Consider the following 22,337-nt stretch of genomic DNA (forward strand, 5'->3'; position numbering starts at 1 on the left):
AGGGAGCGGCGCTCGGCACGGGGAGGCGGTGCTCTCAGACGGACAGAGTGGGCAAGGACGCGTCGGCGCTGAGGCGGCGGGGCGGGGCCAGCGTACGGCGGGGCGGGGCCAGCGTACGGCGGGACCTGCCCCGCCCCCGAGCTCAGCCTTAAAGCTGAGGGCGAGGAAGTCGAGCTTGCGTGAGGCGGTGGTGTTGCGTTCGCTGTGGATCCCGTGCGGTGAGTGCTGCCGTCGCCGCGACCCGCGCCGCTGTCAGCCCTCGGCCCGCTCCCCACGCTCGCTCCATCCTCCCAAGCTCAGCGCTCGCCCCGGGGACCGGCCCCGGCCTGCAGCTGCTTCAGGGGCCGGAGGAGATGCGTGCGATCCGGGTGGCAAGTCCTTTGTTTTGCCACGACGACGGGTGCAGGACAAGTGCGGAAGCCCGCGAAGCGAAAGACCCCCCCCTCCCCCGCCCCCGGGGGCGCGAGACCGGGCAGGGGATGTGGAGGCCGGGCAGCAGACGCCGAGGAGGGGAGGCTGGGCTGGGGATGCCGAGCCCGGAGGCCGGATCGAGGCCGGGCAGCTGGGGCGGGAGCAGCGGGATGCTTGGCCGGTGAGGGCGGGCGGGACGGCAGGCTGAGGCTTGGCTCGGGAAGGGAGGAGTGCAGGGTCGGCTCCGAAAATCGGTGCCCGAGGTCGGAGGCTGGCCCGAGCCGGCCGGAGGCGCCCGCCCTCGGAGCTGATCTTCCCTTTCTCGACCGAGGGTTTGGTCTGTGCCGCCTGTTCTGGCTCAGGCCCATATTTAACCGGGTTGACTGTGTGACTCGGTTTTCCGGGAACGTAATTTCAAGCATTAAACTCCAATTCCTTTTCAGACCCGATAGGTTTCAGCGCGTCCCTGTGACTGTATCCATGGGCAGAAGTCACCTAGGAGCTGCTTTGCTATCCCCTCTGGCCATGTTGAACCAGAGTGCTTTTCTCACACTTGTCACACGTAGTTTCTTCGGGTCCGCCCTCAAGCTTCACTTCTCAAACAGCCGTCTCTTCCCTGTTCTCCCTAAGTGGTACCCAAGCCAAGAAACCAGGAACCAGCCCGCTCAGCAACCTCTCCTGTCCCCTCCCCCAGTGAGCCACCAAGCCCCTTGACGTCCTAAATATCCACCAGATCTGTCCACTTGTCTCCATCTCTGATTTAAGCCACCCTGGGCTCTCACTTGGCTACAGCAACCTGTTCATTGGCCGCCATACTCCCAGAGCCTCTGCCCCTCTCTGTCTGTTCTTTACTGCACAGGCTGAGTGATAGTTACAAAATAAAAATCTAGAAAGCTGTTTCCTTTGCCCAAAGGACAGACCCAGTCCCTTAAAATGGTTAACAGGGCCAAGTACAGATTGACTCCTTGTCCCCTCCCCTCCCTTATCTTTCATTAATTACTGTGCTGTTTCACTTTCTGCACAGCGTTACTAATCTTAATACCCATTCTCTGCCTGGAACACTCTTACACTCCCTTGCCCTCGTCTCATTAACATTTGCTTAAGCAACTCCTGCTTATGTTTCTGTTCTCAGTAAACACTTCAGTGTTGTCTTCCTATTATGTCTTTATGCATCTGGCATTTCCTGAAAGGGAAGTGTCTTATCCTTTGCAGTGGCTGTTTGCTGTCTTCTCTACAAGCTTGTAAGCAGTTCCATGAGGGACTGTATTTAATCTTGCTATGTTGTTCCTTGTTGTCATTCCCCATTTCCGGGGCCTGACCCAAGTGAATGCCCATACTGCAGTATTATCCTTTTTCATAATTATGCCTTTTCCAGAAAAAATAAACCTATTTTAAAATTACTCAGCAAATTAGAATTAAAAGATGTGGGTTATAAGGAATGGTAGAGATGAAGTAAGGAGTTGCTGTAACAATGTGAATATGCAAGACAGTAGTAGGGCCTGCTAATAAGGAGGTTCCAGCAGCCAGCATCAAAATGTGCTCAGCCACTTTGAATGTGTTGTGGTTACGTGATCGCTAGGAATGAAATGCAAAGCCTGAATTGTCCCTATCACAACCTGATGTTTGAGCTTTGGTTTTGCTCTTCTCTTTTGCAAAAGACTTTTGAAAGTTAAAATGTGTTTTAAGGAATTAATGAACAACTTACTGGAGTGTGGGGAAAAAACCTGTTCAGTTCTTCTTTTTAAAAACATGAAACCTTGTACCTAACAAAATTGGATTTGTTTTTTCTATTCTACAAAAAGGCCTTGCTTCCTACCCTTTGAAGAGACTGACATCTTATCTGATACAGGCAATTACAATGCTGCTTTACTGTTTTGCTTTTGAATATAATTTAACACAATCTCCTACTGCTTCATCTCCCTTCTCATGCTAGAAAGCAGCCTGAACTTTGATGAATGGCATTAAATCAGTTTTGGTGCCCAGTATTTGTTCTTTCAGCTCTGCCTCAAAGAAGGGACACAGTGGTTGGTGTTCTAGCCTAAAAAAAGCTGTGGGAATTCTTAAACTGTTAGATGCTCTTTTGTACAGATTTAATAAACAGAAATTAATGGAGAAGGAGAGGTACTCTGTTGTCCAAGGACCTGAGGCCAGGTCCCAAGGGGGACACTTACTAGCTCATCCATAAATTAGGCCTAAGTAGTAAACCTACCTCCCAGAGTTCTGTGCCTGGGCAGTTGTGAGGTAAGATGAGGCCATGTCTGGACAGTGCTTCGGAAATCTCTGCATCGTGGTGTTTCGCCGCCTGTTTCTTCTTGCCTTCGAATTGCTTGTAGGGCTTCTGAATAGGGAAGAGTAAGATGAAGTTTTCTGGTAGGTACTGAGCACTGGCATCTACCTTGTTGAGCTGCTTTGATTACCAGTGAGCATCGGGGTTAAGTTCCACACAGGGACAGGATCTTTGTCTCTTCTGTTACTTTACCCTCTGGGTTTACTACAGTATTTTGTTGCTGTTCCTTAAATTATTACGGCACAAATGAATAAATACTCCTGGCTGACTTTTCACAGTTTCAAAACTCTAGCAGGTAAGATTTCTTTAGTCAGATGGTTGTAAACCTGAATGTGCTTCTACATTGGTTCTCGGAGGGAGGAGGCCTTCTAGGTTATCTCTGATTTTTATAAAAGGCACCCAAGATCCTTCGTTCTACATTTATTTCATATAAAATATTTGGGTGTGCAAGGACTTTCCCATTTCCCCTTTTGTCCCTCCAACGATACCATCTTAGGATCTCAGGTGAGAGGAGACAGACCCCTAGCACATAGTAAGTACTATGCTCTTTCTGGCTCATGGCTTTGAGTAGTGGGGAGCATTTCCCGCCTGTCTTCTGGTCGTGTGGCCCTTTGAACAGAGGAGGAAAGAATGGTTTTATTTGTTTGGGGGGCATAACTGAACTTACTTTAGTTTATCCTGGCTCTGCCACTTACCTGCTCTTCTGAGCCTTAGTGAACTGACCTGAAAAATGGGGATCATGCCTCAGAGCATCGTTGGAAGGACTAACTGGAAATACATAAGTAGATATATACGTGAAGGTACCTTTTAGCTCAGAGTCTACATAACATGAACTGGTGGTGAGAAGGGCTGTTGTCGCTACCTAACATTTTGTATACAACATGCAAATCGCATACAGCTTTGTGACTTTTTTGACTTTTTTTTTGGTTGCCTATTTTAGTTTATATATATATTTTTAAGATATATTCATGGAAATGATTGAAAAAATGGAAGGAGTGGTGGTTCTGATGTCTCATTTTGAGATTTTAAACCTGGTGTAGGGCAGAGGTCGGATTTTATCCCTTATCTCAGTTTCCTTGTAGGACAGATACCAAGAACAGCCTACTGTCGGGTGCCAGGTTAGCTGCATAGGAATCTCTCAAACTGGTTATAATTTAATATCTCATTTTGAAATCTCAACCATAGGCACCCTTTAAAATACTGATTTTATAATAATTTTTCCCAAAATTTTAATACTTGATACCTTCATATAGAAATTTCAATTTTAGAAATTTTTACCCTTCTGCCTTAACTCTGCAGATAATTTATTCTGCTTTACTTCAGTACCATAATATACAACAGTCCCTTTAGTTGACTAACCACACCATAAATAGGGAAGATACTACAACTTTTCACTTCTTTGGGAAAGCACATGATGAAGTGTTTAAATGTCTATTTTAGAGTGACAGTACGTCTATCCTGACCCCAGTCACCACGATACATCTGACTGCTGTAGCTTTGGTGCCAAGTGTTAAAGAGAACGAGCAACTAGAGATGTGATCCTGAGACCCCAGTCCTGGGTTGCCATCTAAGGACAATTGGTTTACTTAGACCTTTTCTGGGACCTAATACATGTTCAGAGATTTACTTTCATATCATCAGCATCCTGAATTGATGGAAAGAACTATATACATGCATAGAGTAAGAATGTTTTCATTGCTGAGCTAGAATATATTTTTTCACCCCTTATTGTGTATTTTCCTATTTATATTTTGTCTAATGAAAATGTTCTAAGAACTTAACCTCCTGTTAAGGCATTAAATATTTCCCTGGGGGAATAATTTTTTTTATCCTTCTAAGATGAGCTCACCTTCGCCAGAGTAATTGGTGTGCAGCGAGGCATTAGCTAATGGAAGTGAGGTCATGCTAAGTGTAATACTTTCTGCAAGAAGCAGAGCTGTGTTCCCAGGAGCGTGGGTTTGGTGCTGTCATGTGGAAAAGGCAGATGGTGACAAGTGGGAAGCAAATGTGCACATGCCTGATGCAATGATTGTATTTACCTTCATATAAATTTTTAATAGTATGTGAAAGTCAACTGATACTGTTGCAATATACATTATTCAGATACTAATAATGAAATGAATGAAATACATTATAGCATTTGCTGCTGAGAAAGCCTTATCAGATAGAAAGGCACTTTTAAGTCCTATCCTAAAAGAATTCATGTTTTTTTCCTTTTGGCCACAAGCTTATCTTATTGAAAGTCGTCTATCTCATGTCTAATACCAGAAATTGCATTACACTACTCGTACTAAGACTGATCTAAAACCTTTCTAACTTTTAAGAATTATTTAGTTAAAGTTGTTTATGAAAAGGGAATGACAAAGTCACCTGATATTTAGTGAAGTCTTAATATTGGAATAAGCCAAGAAGCCAAATATTTTAAAACTCTGAAAAGCTGGTCACTACTTAAATCTAAACCTTCTAGTACCCTTCACAAGGATAGAATTGTTTCATCCTATAGCTTTATTGCCGACAAGATACAAAAATTTGTTGGAAGTAGTATTTCCTTCAAAGACTTCCATACACTCGGTACACATGTACCTGATTCTCCCATTTCACTTCTCTTTGGTCCTGTGCTGGCATTGCTTGCCCTGTAAATACCAGAATGCTCCAGGTCATCTCCAGTCCTCAATTCCAGGATCCTACTGCATATATATATATCTACATATAGATATCCATTGTTCAAACCTGTCCTACATGCCATCATCTCTTTCCAGAACTATTCCTAAAGGATTTTGAGTGGTCTTCTGCAGTTGATTCTCCACTAAGCAGCCAGAGCGATCTTTTTAAAGCATGCTGTCTCTCCTCTGCTTAAAACACCCCAGTGGTTTCTCCTCGCAGTCAGCATAGAATCAAAGCTCCTCTCGGCTCCTGAGGCATGTGTGATCTCGCCTTTCCTACTTCATCTCCCTTCGTTCCTTCCCTTCCATGGCTGGGCACCAGGCAGACAGGTCTTCTTCCTGTACCAGGAACACCCCAGGCACTCTCACAGCCTTTGTGCTTGCTGGCCCCTTCCCTAGCAAGCACAGCTTTTATTGGTGACCTCTGTGCCACGTGGATCTCAGTGCAAATGTCGCCTTCCCCAACCACCTTACTCACCATACCTGAAATAGCTCATTCTCCCAGTCGCTCTATTTACCCCATTTTATTTTCTTCATAACCCCTATTGGTATCAGAAATCTTATTATCCATCTGTAGTTACTCTTCCTCTCTAGAACGAAAGCCTGCTGAAGGTAGGAACTCTGTCTTGTCATCCACCCTCCTAGTGCCTAGAATGGTACCTGGCACAAAGTATGTGCTAACTTAAATATTTGCTTACTGATTCTAAAAAGGTGGTTCATCCCAGTTGTACTTACCATCCTCCCTTAGTTTTCTAGAAAGCCTGTAGGAAGTAAGATGGTAGAAAAGCAAAGAGCCTTTGTAGAAATGCCAAACAGACTAGCTTTGAGAGAAGGTGAAACACTGCTCTCTTGTGTGGTTGACTCGAATGGGTTCCTCTCCGTGTTCTTCCATCGTTCCCACCATAGGCGCACACAGTGCCCAGGAAGAGGGAGGAGGGGACTTCACTTTGGAGAAGAGAAGAGGGCTTCTCAGCTTTCAGGAGCGCAAAGGGGCGGCTTGGTGTGGAGTTTCCGTTCGGGAAGATAAAGGTTCTAGAGATGGATGGTGATGGTTACACAACAACGTGACTGTACTTAATGTCACTGAGCAATATGCCTCAAATGGTAGATTTTATGTATATTTTATCACAATTACACAAACTTAAAAAGAGGGAGGCTAGGACTTTCTATAAAGGCTTTTGTGGTTGAGTGAGTCCTATTGATGGAGTTGTATTTCTTAACGATCTCTGATTTTGGCGTAAGAGTTAAGTTAAAGTTGTATTTTGTGTGAAATTTTTGAGATAGCCAGGGTTCGTAGAGGCTGTGAAACTCAAGATTTTTTAGTCCTTGCTTTCTTTGTCTTCTTTAGTTAGGGAGGCATGTTGCCTTGAAAGTACTTTGGCTTCTGGAAAGCTAAAAACCTGGTAGATCTCTCATAGACAATAGGAAGGGACTGGCTTATACAGAGGCAGCAGAGCAGAGTGGAAGAAAAGGGCCTCTGTCACTGGACGGAGTCATTTCATCACTACAAGCTGGGTTTCCTGACTTTTAGGGTTAATGGGAAGATAAAAGATAAGGTGCCTAGCACAGTGCCTGGTACCTAATGAGCATACAGTAAGTGGGAGCTGCCATGATTATAAGGACATGTTCACTGCATGAGATAGTATAATGGGATTGTCTGATGGAAGAATGAAAGCAGAAACCTCCAGATTTCCTAGGCATTCCACTACCTGAAATGAGAAGTTGGGATTCTCAGGCAAGCACAGTTTAAAAATAGGGAGCTTTGGAACATGCCGGTGCTGTGTCTCTTGGGAATCTAAGCAGTGTAGCAGTGAGCTACACCGTTGTGCTGGGATGTTTTTGTTTTAACCGCATTGACTTGGGAGGCTGAGTCATTACCAATGACCTCATCTGTTGGAATACAAACCAGTTGCAATCTGTTTCTTGATATGGTAGGGGTATACAAATACAAAAATTGACGTGAGCTGCACACTAATTATCTAAGCATTATATGTACTTCATAGCTCAGTTTTGTAAGAGAGATTGAGAGCAAGCGATGGGCTACATTACACTTACGTTTGCAAAGGATTATTGTTCTTGGGTTTGACTCGAAACCTTTAACAGTAGAGGTGAAGCTGGGGAAGGAGTGGTAATGCTAATGTGAAAACGTCCATCTAAAGTATTAATTTGGAGAAATAATCACTGGAATAATTAAATAATGCAGTGATCTTATAGTGACTGATTTTGATGAACTATTTTCTTTATATTTTAGTTCATAAAAGTATCCATGGAGACCAGTGAAAACTCAGTGGATTCAAAATCCATTAAAAATTCAGAAACGTGAGTATTTAAATGGAATCCTTATATAATCACAGAAAGATGGAAAGATTTAATGACAAACTTCAAGGAGTACGGAAGCAGAATATGGGATTTGAGTCACAAGGAACCAGTGGGCGTCCTGCATCAACAGCTCTGTAACTTTACATACGTTTACTTACACTCTCTGAATCTCGTCTTTAAAAAATAAAAATTTTCACAGAACTGTGGGGAGGCTTGAGGGAAGGGCCAGGCCGAGTGCCTGACCTATAGTCGGCAACCCTGTCCTAGAAGCAAAAGGTCACCTCAGAGGAGGTGGACTCAGGCTCGGGGCCTCTGTACCTTCCCAGATCTCTACAGGATGAGAGGTTTTGTGTTCGGGGGAGTTTTTTTGGCCTCTTGTTGATGTATGAGTTTTAAGACTAAAATGAAATTCCAGCTTTCAGTCTGGGGAAGAATTGCCTTGTTCTGGAATACCTTTTACCTTTTGTTTTTCTCAGTCTTCCTTTTGGGAATATTCTGCTTATTAATGTTTCTAATAACCAGCAGATAGAGAAAGGGAAAAAATAAAACTCACTCTTAATTTGCATCTGTTATTATCCATTTGGGATCCCTTGTGATATTTCCAGTTCTAAAAGTCTATTTCTGAGACCCAGTATTATTATTCTGGACCACCCAGGGAATTAGTGACCTTAGTCCTAAACAGTAGAATTACAGCAATACTAGTAACAGATTATCAGTAAAGATTTAGTAATATTTGCTTAGCAAAGGAATTTTCCTGGAAATTATATTTTTGAAATGCAACCTCACTTCAGAGGTTTTTCAGGATTGTTTGAAGCCCTTTTAGAATAATTTACACATTTTCCTACCTTTTCATATCACATAGAACAGAATTTAATGGCAAATTACATCGGAACCCCAAACAGATTTAGGCCTGATTTGCTCATATGTACGATAGGCTATCTTCCACTTCCTAGGCTTTTTGAGGCTCTGCTCTTTAGCAGGCATGCCCCCTCCTGTTGCTGGTAGCTGTCATATGGCTGGTAGAGGAGCACCTGCCTCCTAAGAAGGCATCAGGAGGTGGTGGGACTTCCAGTTCTGTGATCCATTATCCATATGACCTTCAACAAGTCATGTGGCTTTCAGGGTTTGTATTTTCTCACCTTTAAAATTGGGGATCTTCACCTCTAGCTAAATACCATAGTTTGTCTCTGACTGTAACTGCTTTCATTTAGTATTTTAGTCTTTTTCCAACAACTATTTTAGAAGTGTGTATAATGTGAAATACTCTCAGTTTAAGTACGTAAGTATATGGACTTCAGGTGTTGATGTTTGGCTGTTCCTAGACCTGTTATTTCCTGATTATTAATCTAGAGCAAGGGTCAGGCTTACGGTCTGTTTCGGTCAAGTTTTATTGAAACATGCTATACCTATTTGTTTCCGTATTGTCCTGGGCTACTTTCACCAGCAGAATGGAGTAGCTGCAGCAGAGACTACATTGGCCTGCAAGCCTGAAATAGCTAGCATTTGGCCTGTTGAGAAAAACTTTACTGACCTTGTTCTAGATAACAGTTTTTGGATAAGTGACCTTCAGACAAGTATTTTCAATTATTTACAATAGTGATTTTCTGTATTAATAAATATGTATTTGTTTGGCTCATAGGGTTTAAGGAGTAATTTAGGAATTATGATAAATAATTGAATTATATTTGTCTTTTATTGGTTTCCAATAATTTCAGGGCAGTTTTTAAGATTTTACTCTTACCTTGAAGGATAAAATATTGCAGAGTCATAAGAAATTTTGTAGAATTTAGAAGAAAACATAAAATGTAGAAATGAGAAGCCTGAACTCCGAGTGAGTCCAACTGATACGTTCAGCCCTGGCTCTGACACAGTGTCTGCGTAGCTGTCAGCGCGTCGCTTAGTCTTCTGGCAGACATCTCCTTAGCTGTGAAATGAGTTTTGTGAAACTTAAGTGAGGAAAAGCCTGCAGCACAAGGCCTGGCACACAATAGTCAACGGATGTTAAATATTATGTGTTATAAAAGTTCTAAAATTTTTCTAGTTATAAAAGTTCTTAGGTGTTTTAAAATACAAATGTGAACAACATCATTGGTCATTTTTTTCTACCTTTGAAAATTATTGTTTGATTTCCAAACAGAAAGATCTTTCATGGAAGCAAGTCAGTGGACTCTGGAATATTCTTGGACAGTAGTTACAAAATGGATTATCCTGAAATGGGTTTATGTGTAATAATTAATAATAAGAACTTTGATGAAAGTACTGGTATGTATCTTTCCATAACTTTTAATCCTTTTCAAATATTTATGCCATTTATATTTGGTATAATAATTTTTTAAAATAGTATTGATGTTATTAGTTAGTAAAGTATGACACAGAGTAGCCATGCAGTGGACGCAGTGCAGGACCCTGCAGGTCCTGCAACATGACCTCAGTCTTCTCCTGCCATCATCTCCTCCTTCCAGCCGCTGGCCTTCTTCCTGTCTGTGTGCTGACCTCCTCTGTCTTGACTGCTCTGTAACCCTGCTTGCTCTGTATCCTCCTGCCCCCTCTTTTATGCTAATGAGGGATCTCAACAAGTAGTTAAGTAGTGTTTTTCCTTTCCTGGAACTATGCAAGACACCTCACAGGTATTGTCTCAGTTTTTATAACAGCACTGAAAAGTAACCACAGTTAGATACCGAAAGGTTAAAATCCTTCCACGGAGTCATGCAGATCGTATAGTAGGAGAGCTGGGACTCAACCCGGGTGCTGCTGATCCCCGTCCCAAGCTCAGAGGCCACATTCTAAGCTGTTTCACTACTTTGTGTCCACATTTGCTCTGTGTACTTTGTCCTCTTACGCTACAAAGATGACAGACTCCCATCTTAAAGCGACCCTTTTTTTACTCTGCTTCCTCTTAAGTTTGGTGTAATACTGGTCTTCTTTCCTAAACTCTGAAAACACACTTTAAGCTTGCCATCTTCACTTCTGTCCACCTCTCTTGGACCCGTTTTCTGCCTCTGCCACTACTAAAACTGCTCCCCTAGCAAAACCTTGGCCTGATCAGCAAATCCCCTTCTCAGTATATATATGTACAATCTAAATTTTATAATACAGTTCAGATTCTTTTGTTTAGAGAATATAAAAAATAAAATCCCTCACTGTTCTAAAAAGCTAATTAACATCTTGATGTATTACTTGATATTTTTTCCTTGACAGTTTCTTTCAAAGCTTTATTTTTAACATGCAAGCAATATTTTGTATACTGGTTTTTCCACTTAATGTAAAATAAGCATTTTTTGTTGCTGTATAATTTTCATATCTATTATTTTAATGATTTCATAATACTCCCTTCCCTTAATTTCCATTCACTTAATTTGAATAATTTACCATATAAATGAGTATTTTGCCTATTTTTCCCATTTTTCATTTTTAAATTGATACTGTGATAATTTTTTGAATTGTCATATTAGTCATACTAGAATTAATTTTGAACTAAGGAAACTAGAAGTAGCAGATCCCATTTAAGAGGCTTTCTACCATAGTGGTGGTGAAAAGAAGCCAAAGTGTTCTAGAAAGATAAGCAGGATTTGGTGTTAAGGTTAGTTATGAGGAGTGAATAAAGAATAGTTGAAAATGGGTGTCTAAATCTGAATGGTACCATTTTATTGCTTTGGTTATATATTAAGATACCACACCACGTTCAGCCATTTGATATTCTGCCTCACATTGCTAGTTATGATGCCCTCTTCCTATAAAATTTTACATTGTTAACTTGTTCTTAAGGGGTTACAGTGGGGGGTGGGGGCATGTCATTCAACTTAAAAAAAAAACAACAAAACTTAGATTCATTAGTCTGGCTTTAGCCTTAGAGTGAGCTCCTTTTCTGCTTTGAGATTTGAAGCACAGGTCCTCAGAAAATTCTCTGATAGTCTTGTGTTTTCTGTTCAGCTACTAAGTGACTCACAAGTCAGGATCAGAATTCAGCCACTCTGTCATACAGTTGCATAGAGTTCTCAGCCTTTCCGATGTCAAAACTTTGATGAGCTTATTTTAATTTTATAAAATAATACATGGCCATAATAAAAACTTGAGAAATTATAGCAAAAGAAAAAAATTAAAATCACACTACTCAGATACAATCAGCAGAGATACAGACTTTTAGTCTTTTCTGTTCATACTAAATTAAGTCAATTTTAAGGTATGTTCCCCTAATGCTTAAGTTTCTTAAAGTCTGAGTACATCATACAATAAACGTGTCCATTTAACGTGGAAGGAACTACAAGGAATAATGAAAGTCCAGGACCCTGGGATATAGTCTAATACTAGCTTTGTTAATTTGGACAAGTCCCTGAACACCTCTGTGTTCATGTCCCACATCTGTACAAGTGAAGCCAGTCATACATAATAACTCTCTTGGTGATTGGAAGGATTAAAGAAGATTACCCATAGCAGAATGCCTGGTGAACAATATAAATGTGGTAGTGGTCTGTGTTTTTTTTCCTGAAAAGATTACGAAAGGAGTATCTTAAAATTATTGGAAACTTAAAATTAAAGAAATACAGTTCCCCTGAGTTTGTGAGATGTGTGTATTGTTATATATATAAAAGTAGGATCATTTTTTTTAACAATGGCCATTTTCCCATGGCAAGATTTTGTCTACAAAAATTTTAATGGCAACATAGTATACCAGTCCTAAGTGAATAAGTGAGTCATAAGTGATTTAACCAAACACCTCTCATTAAGCATTGAAGTTGTTTCTCTTTTTCACTATCTAAGCAACTGTGAGAGATAACCTCATGACTAACACAGATATAGCTTAGTGTCTTAGATGCTAAGAAATTAAAAAGACTTTGTGTCACCATGATCAGAATAATTGAACTTTCTTAGCATTTGAAAAGAAGAATTTATCATGGATTGTATGAATGGCTAAATAGTTCATTTCAGAGCAGTTAATCTTTTAATGCAACTAAAAGTAATTCTTTCTGTTCCAAGGAATGCAGTCTCGGCCTGGTACAGATGTTGATGCAGCAGACCTCAGGGAAACATTCACAAACTTGAAATATGAAGTCAGGAATAAAAATGATCTTACATGCGAGCAAATTATGGAATTGATGTACAGTGGTAAGAAATAATTGAAAGAATGACCTTCATTGTCCAATATTGTGTTATGATCTAGCTGTAATTAAACATATAACAAAGCATGAGAACTGTGGAACTATACTGAATGGTAATCCTGCTCTCTATATATTTTGTAGAAGTAAAGTAAGATATTCATGCCAATGCCCTGAAATGGTTTGAGGTGTGTTGCTCTGCCCCCTGCTGGGTTTAGATGATCTCTTAGTTCTACTTCAAGTTTGTTCTTCCCACTCCCACACAGTATATATGAGATAGTTCAAAAAAGTTGCATTGGTTTTTGTTGCTTTGTTTTTTCTTATTTGTAAACATTTTCCAGTTTCTAAAGAAGATCATAGCAAAAGGAGCAGTTTCATTTGCGTGCTACTAAGCCATGGTGATGAAGGAGTAATTTTTGGAACAGATGGACCTATTGACCTGAAAAAATTAACACGTTTCTTCAGAGGGGATTGTTGTAGAAGTCTAACTGGAAAACCCAAACTTTTCATTATTCAGGTAATAGATAACTGAGTACCTTGGGTTACTGAGGATTAATTTAACCAGTTGTGGATTATCAACTGAACTATCACAACTTTCTTACTCACTTAGATATAGACATTTTAATTTTAGACATATCAATAAGGTTCTGCATAATTAACATAAACTTTTACACAGCCTTTAGAAATAAGTTAGGTGCTTCCAGACATATTTTTTTAAATTAGTGTTTATTTTCTAACCTCTAGGCCTGCCGAGGTACAGAACTGGACTCTGGTATTGAGACTGACAGTAGTGCTCAGGATGACATGGGGTGTCAGAAAATACCAGTTGAGGCCGACTTCTTGTATGCATATTCTACAGCACCTGGTAAGAAAGTTACAAAAAAGGAATGTTATATGTTCATTTAAACAATGAAGAGTTTGTTCAAAAAAACAGCTACCTTAATCACAGAGAAGTCTCAGAAAGTTGTCTTTAGCAAAGTTGGGCTAAAAAATAATGCATATATAAAAAAGCTTACTTACACAAGCGTCATTACTACACCTATATAAAGGATCTTCTGTTACATGCTTTCATAAAGTGGCATTCGTGAACGTAAAGCCAGATAGGATACTATGTAGTAAAATGGGCCAAGTCAGAGCTTCACCCACTTCCTGAAAGAGGAGAGAGGTTATGTCTTCCAGGAATTCTTTGGAAGATAAACATGAATAGTATATGAGAGGGTAGAAGGGAGATGAGGGAAAAGAAATGAAGTAAATAATATATGAACAGGTTATTAATCTCCACGGTTGTGTTGTACATGTCATCATATAAACAAATATCATACAGTTATTTACTATAGTATTATACTTACTATTATTATACTAACTAGGGTGTCACAAAGTTTGGAAATACAGGACAAACATTTTTTAACAGTGTTACATTTTCAAATATGCTTAATATTTCTTTTAACCTCCAGGCATCTTTCCTGGTAAAGCACTAAATTAAAAGCAATGGATAAAAAAAGTACAGTAAATACACTATTCCCTTCTTAAAACTTTTTTAATACTTTGTAATGTGTTTATTATACTTTATTCGGATGCCCTACAGACAAATTTAGGACATACTTTTTATACCTTTGGAAGGGAAGCCCAGAAAGTAAAATTCTCAGTGAGTCAGTGAAGTTAGCCCATAACTCTTTTTTCTTGCCAGAAGCACAGGTTATATGCGTAGCACCGTTGCTTTTCCCTCCATGTGAAGTTTATGCTTGTTTTTTATCTTTATGATTATAAAATAATTTGTAAAATCAGATATTCATTTTATTTTGGCTATATTTTGCCTCGTAGGTTACTATTCTTGGCGAAATTCAAGGAATGGATCCTGGTTCATCCAGTCACTCTGTACTATGCTCAAACAGTACGCTCACAAACTTGAGGTTATACACATCCTTACTCGGGTTAACCGGAAAGTAGCAATAGAATTTGAGTCTTACTCTCATGATTCCGCTCTTCATGCAAAGAAACAGATTCCATGTATTGTGTCTATGCTCACAAAAGAACTGTATTTTTATCACTAAAGAAATGCTTGATTTTTTGTTTTTTAGTTTATATGCCAAAGGAGGAAATAGTATAACTGATAACTATGTTTTCCTCTCATTTAAATCTCATCTAATGCTCCAGGTGGTACTTTGAAACATGCCACTTTCATTGTAACAAAACTATGAAGCTACCTCAAAACTCAGAATCAGGTAGTTGAAATTGAAACTTAATTAGGAATAAATTAAATTATTTTAATTTATTTTTTATAGGAATAAAAAAATTAGGAATAAATAAAAATGGATTGTGAAATGATTATTGTGAGAGGAAATGATTACAAATTAACAGTTCTCATAATTAGTGATACTGTGGATTTATAAGTAATTATAGGAAAAGTTAAACACTGAAGTAATGAATTTCAATGATAGCAATATGCACCCATTTAAGAGTTTGCATTCTAGTTTTTGTCAAACATAGAAATGATGATGTAGAATAATGTATCCTAGAACTTGGGGACCCATGGACATGGTCAAAGGCTTGGAGACCTTGATTTAGAACTGGTATTTGGAGATAAGTAAACTGTATTTTTAGATCTTTTATCTGAGTGCATGGTCTTGTGATGTTTGTCCTGAGCATGTCGTTGTTGCCAAAAAATCATGTCTAAAGTTGAAAAAGAAACTAAATATTTTACTTGAGAGAAAGTGTGAGCAAACAAGTCGATTCTTCTAAGGCTAAATGCAACCTGAGTAGAGGGGGACAGCAGTAGAACTCCAAGGTGCTGAAATGCAGCCTACCCACCAGCACATGCATCCTGGCCTTTGTCCCTCTACGGTCTTGGGCTTCACATACCAGCAGAATATATGAGGAGCCGTTACGTAAAAACCTCAAAGTGTGGATCAAACTGTTAGCAGCTGAATTGAAGAAACTCTATGGGAATATACGGCAATACAACTTTGATATTAAACAGTGAGATTATAAGGAAGAAACAATAAATCAATCATCTGGGCACCCTGAGATCAGAAGATGATTTGAGCCTGAGCGTAGACACAGTACAGCCTGTGTGATGGAGGCAGAGCCATAGGCCACAGCTTCAGAAAAATAACTTGTTTCTTGGTACTGGTGTGCATGGAGGTTGCCTGCAAGCCAGGAGTCTCCGAGAAAATGAACCAAATCAGAAAGTTCTGAAAAGGAAAGTTTCTGACCATCACAACAAAAATCATAGTACTCTGTAGTAAAATTATTAGCATGTTATTTTCTGTTGAAGTTTACAATCAAAAAATGAGACTGTAATTACAGACTGAAATGAAAGGACCGTGGCACACAGAACTTTATGGGTCCCCCAGCCTTCCCCTGCCGTGGTGCAGCGGGAGGCTGAAAGCCAGGGAGGAAGGAGAAGCAGCCCGGCGCCCCCAGGGAGGCTCATTCTCCTCACCCAGGGAGGGCTTGAGCCGTCCCTGCGTCCTTGTGTCCGGCTAACACAACTCACTGGTTTTCACTCTGAGCTTCACATGAGCTTTCTTTTGCTCAAAGAAAGGAACTCATGTACAAAAGTGACAGCTGTTTGTTTCAACCTTATTTGTGGCTTTTTCTAAATAAATGAAGCATGTAATGGTATCTTAAGGTGGTTTCCTATGTGACAATTTTATAAAATTTTGTTGTGAATTTTTATTTCAAAATATAAACACCAACTTAAAATTACCAGCTGTTCAGGGGTTTTTTTGTTGTTGTTTGTGATGCGCTAAAGTTAAGATGTTTTTAATCAAAGAGGATACAACAGGACCCTATAATCAAATACTTGAGGTGGCAAATTACTGCATAAGATAAGCAGATCTCTCTTCTTCCCAGGCCTGCTTAGAGGGCCCTGCTCTTAAAATGACCATGACGCCAGGAAGGATATTAGGTTTGCATAGATCACAGTCCCTAAATATGACCATATTTTTGGTTGGTAATGTGCGGAATGGTGAGTAACAGAGTATAAAGGGTACTGCTAAAATAAAACGTGCCACCACATGCATTTTAAGTGGGGTTATGGGAGAAAATGAACTGAGGATGTGCAACAGATCACTGGTGGTCACTTCTGGGGTGGAGTTGTGACAGGGAAATATTCCCTCTTTATTTATGTTCTTAGAAAGGAATATAAGTATGAACATGTGTTTTAAATTTCTTCCAATAATTCTGTAATGAACATATATTACTTTTAAGTCAGAAAAACTGGTAAAATGAGGGCATGAACAGACAATTCGCTGAAAAAGACCAAAGGTCCCTTATGCTTTACTCAGGTAAAGAGCTTAATCTGCATCATACTAAGATGCAAATTAAATTAAGGTATCATCTGTCATCTATCAGACTGACAAAAACCCTAGTTTGATGACATTCTGTTGGCCAGGCTATGGGGAAATGTATTCTCCCACTGGCAGGACTGCAAATGCTATAATTCCCCTTGGACGGGAATGTGGCACTTCCTAGGAAGTTATTTACTCTTTGAAGCAGCAATCTCATTTCTTAGAATCCAAATTACCCATACACCTCGTGCATATACAAAATTATATACACGGTTACTCATCACAACGTTGTTTCAATGGTTTAAAAAAATGGTAGCAGCCCAACTGTAAAGACAAGTTAAATACACATGATCCATCCTCACAATGGAACACCATTTGCTGTAAAACTGAGGAGGGTCCTCAGCTGGCAGGGGAAGATCTCCAGCATATATGACTAAGTGTCAAAGGAGCAGACACAGATCACTGTAGATGGTATGCTGTATTTTGTGTAAAAAAAGGGGGCTATAAGAATATGCATTTGTACTAAGAAATACCAGAAGCATTAAAGAAACTAATAAAAATGTAAATGGTGGGTAGGAACAGGGATGGAAATGAGATTTCTCCTGTGTTTACTTTTTTTTAAAGAATATACTGTTTAAATTTTTTTACTACAATTTTTTATTAAGGTATTATTAATATACACTCTTACGAAGGTTTCACATGAAAAACAATGTGGTTACTACATTCACCCATATTATCAAGTCCCCACCCATACCCCATTGCAGTCACTGTCCATCAGTGTAGTAAGATGCCACAGTCACTACTTGTCTTCTCTGTGCTAAACTGTCTTCCCCGTGACCCCACACACACCATGTGTCCTAATCATAATAACCCTCAGTCCCCTTCTCCCTCCCTCCCCAACCACCTTCCCCCACCCCTCCCCTTTGGTAACCACTAGTCCCTTCTTGGAGTCTGTGAGTCTGCTGCTTTGTTCCTTCAGCACTGCTTCATTGTTACACTCCACAATTGAGGGAGATCATTTGGTGCTTGTCTTTCTCTGCCTGGTTTATTTCACTGAGCATAATATCCTCCAGCTCCATCTATGTTGTTGCAAATGGTAGGATTTGTTTCTTTCTTATGGCTGAATAATATTCCATTGTGTACATGTACCACATCTTCTTTATCCATTCATCTACTGATAGACACTTAGGTTGTTTCCATATCTTGGTATTGTAAATAGTGCTGCAATAAACATAGGAATGCATATGTCTTTGAATCTGAAAAGTTGTTTTCTTTAGGTAAATTCCTAGGAGTGGAATTCCCGGGTCAAATAGTATTTCTATTTTTAGCTTTTTGAGGAACCTCCATTTCCTGTGTTTACTTTTCTATATCATTTTGACTTTTGTGAACCGTGTCTTGGTATTACCTGGCTTCAACCATGGACTTACCAGGGTAGAAGTAGCACAAACTATCTGAGTGATGAGACCCTGGGTCTGTCCCAGGGGTAGGGGTGGAGAGGGTGCCATGGCTTTCCAAGTGCCATGCTATGGGATTTTGTCCAGCTTAATTTTCTTTGCCTCAACCTCTGTAGGTATTAGTTGAGAAATCATAACTTGCTTAACATTAGAACTTGAGTCTAAAGTAATTCTCAGTATCAGCTTTTTAGTTGACAGAACAAACTAGGGTATGTATTCAAATTAGTTTCTTGATTTATGCTCTAATTGTTCCATCCTTATTCTCTGCAATATGATTACAATATAGTATCACATGATGAGCTGGCCAACAAAAATCCACAAAAGAATGTCCAATGCACAGAACCTCTACCATCTTTGCTACGTTGAGAATGAGAGGAACTGAGCATGTTTAAGAATGTTCAGAAAAGTGAGCATCTCTTAAGAAAATGCTCTTGCCAAGTTTAAACTTGGTTCAAAAGCTATTAAGCAGCATATTTGAGCTGAAAGAGTCCATTGTCTCATCTACCCCTTATGCTTTGTTTTTAGGTGACTTAAATGTAAGGTCAGGGACCTTATAGCTCTGTCTCTCTGTCTCTGTCTCTGTCTCTGTCTCTGTCTCTCTCTCTCTCTCTCTCTCTCTCTCTCTCACACACACACAAACACACACACACGTTCCTTAGATGCATGGTTGGCCAATGTGTTGCTTAGATGCATGGTTGGCCAATGTGTTGAAAGCTACTTCACTGACTTTACTGAAATATTCCCTAAAACTCGTTTCTGCCTTGGCAGGCTTCAGGGGACATTGAAGAGGCCAGTGTGGCTGGAGGACAGTCATCAAGGGGAGAGTAGATGAGGTTGAGGGGGGCTGTGGGTGCTGTTCCTAGGGGTTCCACCCAGGGAAAGCATGAAAGGGAAACGGGGGCTCCAACATCTAAACCTAGGAAAGGGGACGGAAAGGCCCAGTTGAAGTCGGAGGTGGAAACGAGAGCATGGGGTGAGGCAGGCCAAGGAGAAGCTGTTTCCGGAGGAAGCCGCCCGTGTGAACAAACTTCTGAGAATCCAGAGGAAACAAATGCTTTAAATACGCACTGAATTTGTGACTGGAGGATGTAGTGATCCTGACGGGATTCTGTGTACAAATAGGCAGAAGCCAGCTTAGTGTGTGGATTAGGCAGTCGTGGAAAGTAAAGAAATGTAAATAACAAGTATAGGAAACTTGACAAATTGGCTTTGAAAGTCAAGGAGAGAGAGTCGGAGTAGCTAGAGGAAGTGAGTTGAAATGTTTGTTTCAGGCGGGAGAGAGTTGAGCATGTTTAAATGCTGATGGCGAAAATCCATTAAGAGTAAGACTGAAAATACTTGAGGGAAAAGTACCTGACCAGTATAGGGTTCCTTGGTCTATGAGAGAAGGGTAAATCTGAGCATCTGGGGGGAAGAGGAGAGTAGACACTTTTTCTTTTAATGGGGCAAGTATGAGTCTGGGTGCAAATGAAGCTAGGTGGTTGTTTTTGCAGCAGGAATTTCCCTTGTAATGGTTTCCATATTTCTATGAAATAGAAGACTGCTCAAAGTTAGGGAGGTGATTGTGGGTTTAAGGGTTGCAAGTAAGAAGATTTGAAACAGTCACTGTCAAGAGTGGGAGGGCGAGTTGACCAGTGAAGCTGGGTAAGAACACTGCCATGAGCACCGGTACCAGCCTGCCTCTGATCCTCTCCAGTAACTCGGAGGCTTTGGAATGGACATGTGTTGGCTGCATCCAGCTTTGGGCTTTTGCCCACATTTATTTAAAAAAGAGAGGAGCCACGGATTTCAGGTTTCTGAGAAATGAATCGCTGAGTTGACAAAGCATGGAATTTAAGCTGGACAGAGGGAAATGAAAACAAAGGGACTAACTCTAGGAAATAAGAAGAGTGCTGGCCTGACGGTCGTGGTGAATTTGAATAACCACAGTAGTGCCGGGAGTGGAATGAAAAGACAAGTGATGGGCTATATTGGTCCAAGAACGGACTGGACGTGGGCAAATCAGATCATGAAAAGGATGTGACTGATTAAGTAGAAGGATGAAATAGCATGAAAGAGCCCATTTTGGAAATGAGGTCATGGCACTAAGGGGTAAGAATGTAGGATGAAGTGTCCTCCATATAGGCGCTGATTTGCAGAAATGAGATTCAATATGTGGAAGTAGACTAATAAGAAAATGCAAAAAATTTAGCTGTTTACAACTTGATTTTATGGATTAAAAAACAATCCATTGTTTGTTGTTGCCATATAACACTTTAAAGTACCACCTTTACCACCATTATTCATAAAAAGACATTTTAACTCCCCTCTTCTCATTTCCCTGAGCCCCAAAGTAGAGACGTGGTCTCAGATTAAAGGATAATAGTCCCCAAGGAAAGGTGGTGTATGTAATAAACACACACATACACATTCTATTATCTTTACTCACTTTGCTAGGATCAGACCTCCTGCAGGTTGAAATGGTCCCTGTGATACTGTGATTTATAATAATATATATTTGGTCTTCATCCTTGTTCTGGCTCAAGAGTTCCTAAAACCCTTGGAAATTCCTAATTGATGAGAGAGATAATGGGGTCTTTTATATGTCAGTGAGGAAACTTTTGGAAAACCCCTAGAAACTGAAGGATAGGGGCTGCCTGCAGGGGAACCATGTGATCAGAGAGGTGGGTCAGCCTCGCCCTCCCGTCCAACCTCGGGAGGTGAGAGGGGCAAGAGGTTAATGCAGTTCCCAAAGAACCATGATTTAATCCGTCATGCCTGTGCAGTGAAGCCTCCGTAACAACCCCTAAGAACTGGGTTCAGAGAGTTTCTGGGCTAGTGAACACATGCTGGGAAGCGGTGTACCTAAAGCATGGAAGCTCCGCGCCCTATCCCTGTCCCTTGCCTTATACATGTCTTCCATCTGGCTGTTTCTCGGTTATATTCATTTATAGCAAACAAAATGTTCTTCGGGTTCTGTGAAACACTCTAGCAAATAAATTGAATCCAAGGAGGGGACTGTTGGAGCCTCTGAAATATAGACAGTCATCGGGAACACAGGTAGCAATCTGAACTTGGAATTGGTGTCTGAAAGAGGATGGGGGGGATGGTGGCAGTCTTACAGGTTTGAGCCCTTAAGCTGCGGGATCTGATGCTGCCTCCAAGTAGTGTCAGAATTGAGTTGAATTGCAGGACACCAAGCTGGTGTCCAAGAATTACCTGGTGTTGGGGAAAAACCCCACAGATGTTGGAACTGGTATGAGAATCAGAGTTATGGATTTAACATTTGGGAGGCACTACTCTAGTCCATTAATATAAATTTTCATATGCCACTTGAAATAAATGTGTACTCCTAAAAATTTCCTTGCCTGGTGAGACTGGACAATGAGAAGCAGCAGATTGGAAATGACACAGAATTATCTCAACAGAAATCTTTTTACCAGGAAGTTTCCTTGGGCACCACTACTTTGTGATCATTATTTGTGATTTGACAGAAATTTCCACAGATAAAATTCCAGTTTAAGTTTTTATTTCTTTTCAGATTTATCTAAGTTTTCAGTTGATACTGAGCTAGAGAAAAAAGTGCATGTTGATGTGGGGGACCTACTGGTCCATTGCACAGATGATAAAAAATAATAAGATAAGAGATTCAGATCAGTGCAATAAGCATATGGGTGGTTAGGGATGAGGATATTTGGGGCCCAGTCTCTACTAGGACACTAAAAGTAGAAAGATCTTGCCAAATACAACTTCTTGTTCCCTAGTGTCTACATCTGTAAAGTTGGGATTTCCATGGACTCTTTCAGTGCTGACTTCATACATAAGAGTAAATGGCACTT

The 22,337-nt window shown here is 40.4% G+C and overlaps 1 protein-coding gene across 1 annotated transcript; it reads left to right on the forward strand.

The window, feature by feature from the left end:
• Positions 1–106: 106 nt before the first annotated feature.
• CASP3 (caspase 3) lies at positions 107–16,481 on the forward strand. Its single transcript, XM_036996542.2, has 7 exons — positions 107–218; positions 7,613–7,680; positions 9,818–9,942; positions 12,655–12,783; positions 13,115–13,290; positions 13,518–13,638; positions 14,595–16,481. Exons 2-7 carry the CDS (start codon positions 7,628–7,630, stop codon positions 14,822–14,824), a joined length of 834 nt encoding a protein of 277 aa, XP_036852437.2. The 5' UTR covers positions 107–218; positions 7,613–7,627; the 3' UTR covers positions 14,825–16,481.
• Positions 16,482–22,337: the final 5,856 nt, after the last annotated feature.

The sequence above is a fragment of the Manis javanica genome, chromosome 12 (assembly GCF_040802235.1).
Source record: "Manis javanica isolate MJ-LG chromosome 12, MJ_LKY, whole genome shotgun sequence".
Classification (NCBI taxonomy): Eukaryota; Metazoa; Chordata; class Mammalia; order Pholidota; family Manidae; genus Manis; species Manis javanica.

Bases quoted from the DNA above. Each gene is read 5' to 3' on its own strand.
- CASP3 (XM_036996542.2), top strand. From the start codon at position 7,628: ATGGAGACCAGTGAAAACTCAGTGGATTCAAAATCCATTAAAAATTCA. The intron at 9,943-12,654 runs GTATGTATCTTT...TTCTGTTCCAAG, and splicing joins GAACTTTGATGAAAGTACTG to GAATGCAGTCTCGGCCTGGT. The intron at 12,784-13,114 runs GTAAGAAATAAT...AACATTTTCCAG, and splicing joins TATGGAATTGATGTACAGTG to TTTCTAAAGAAGATCATAGC.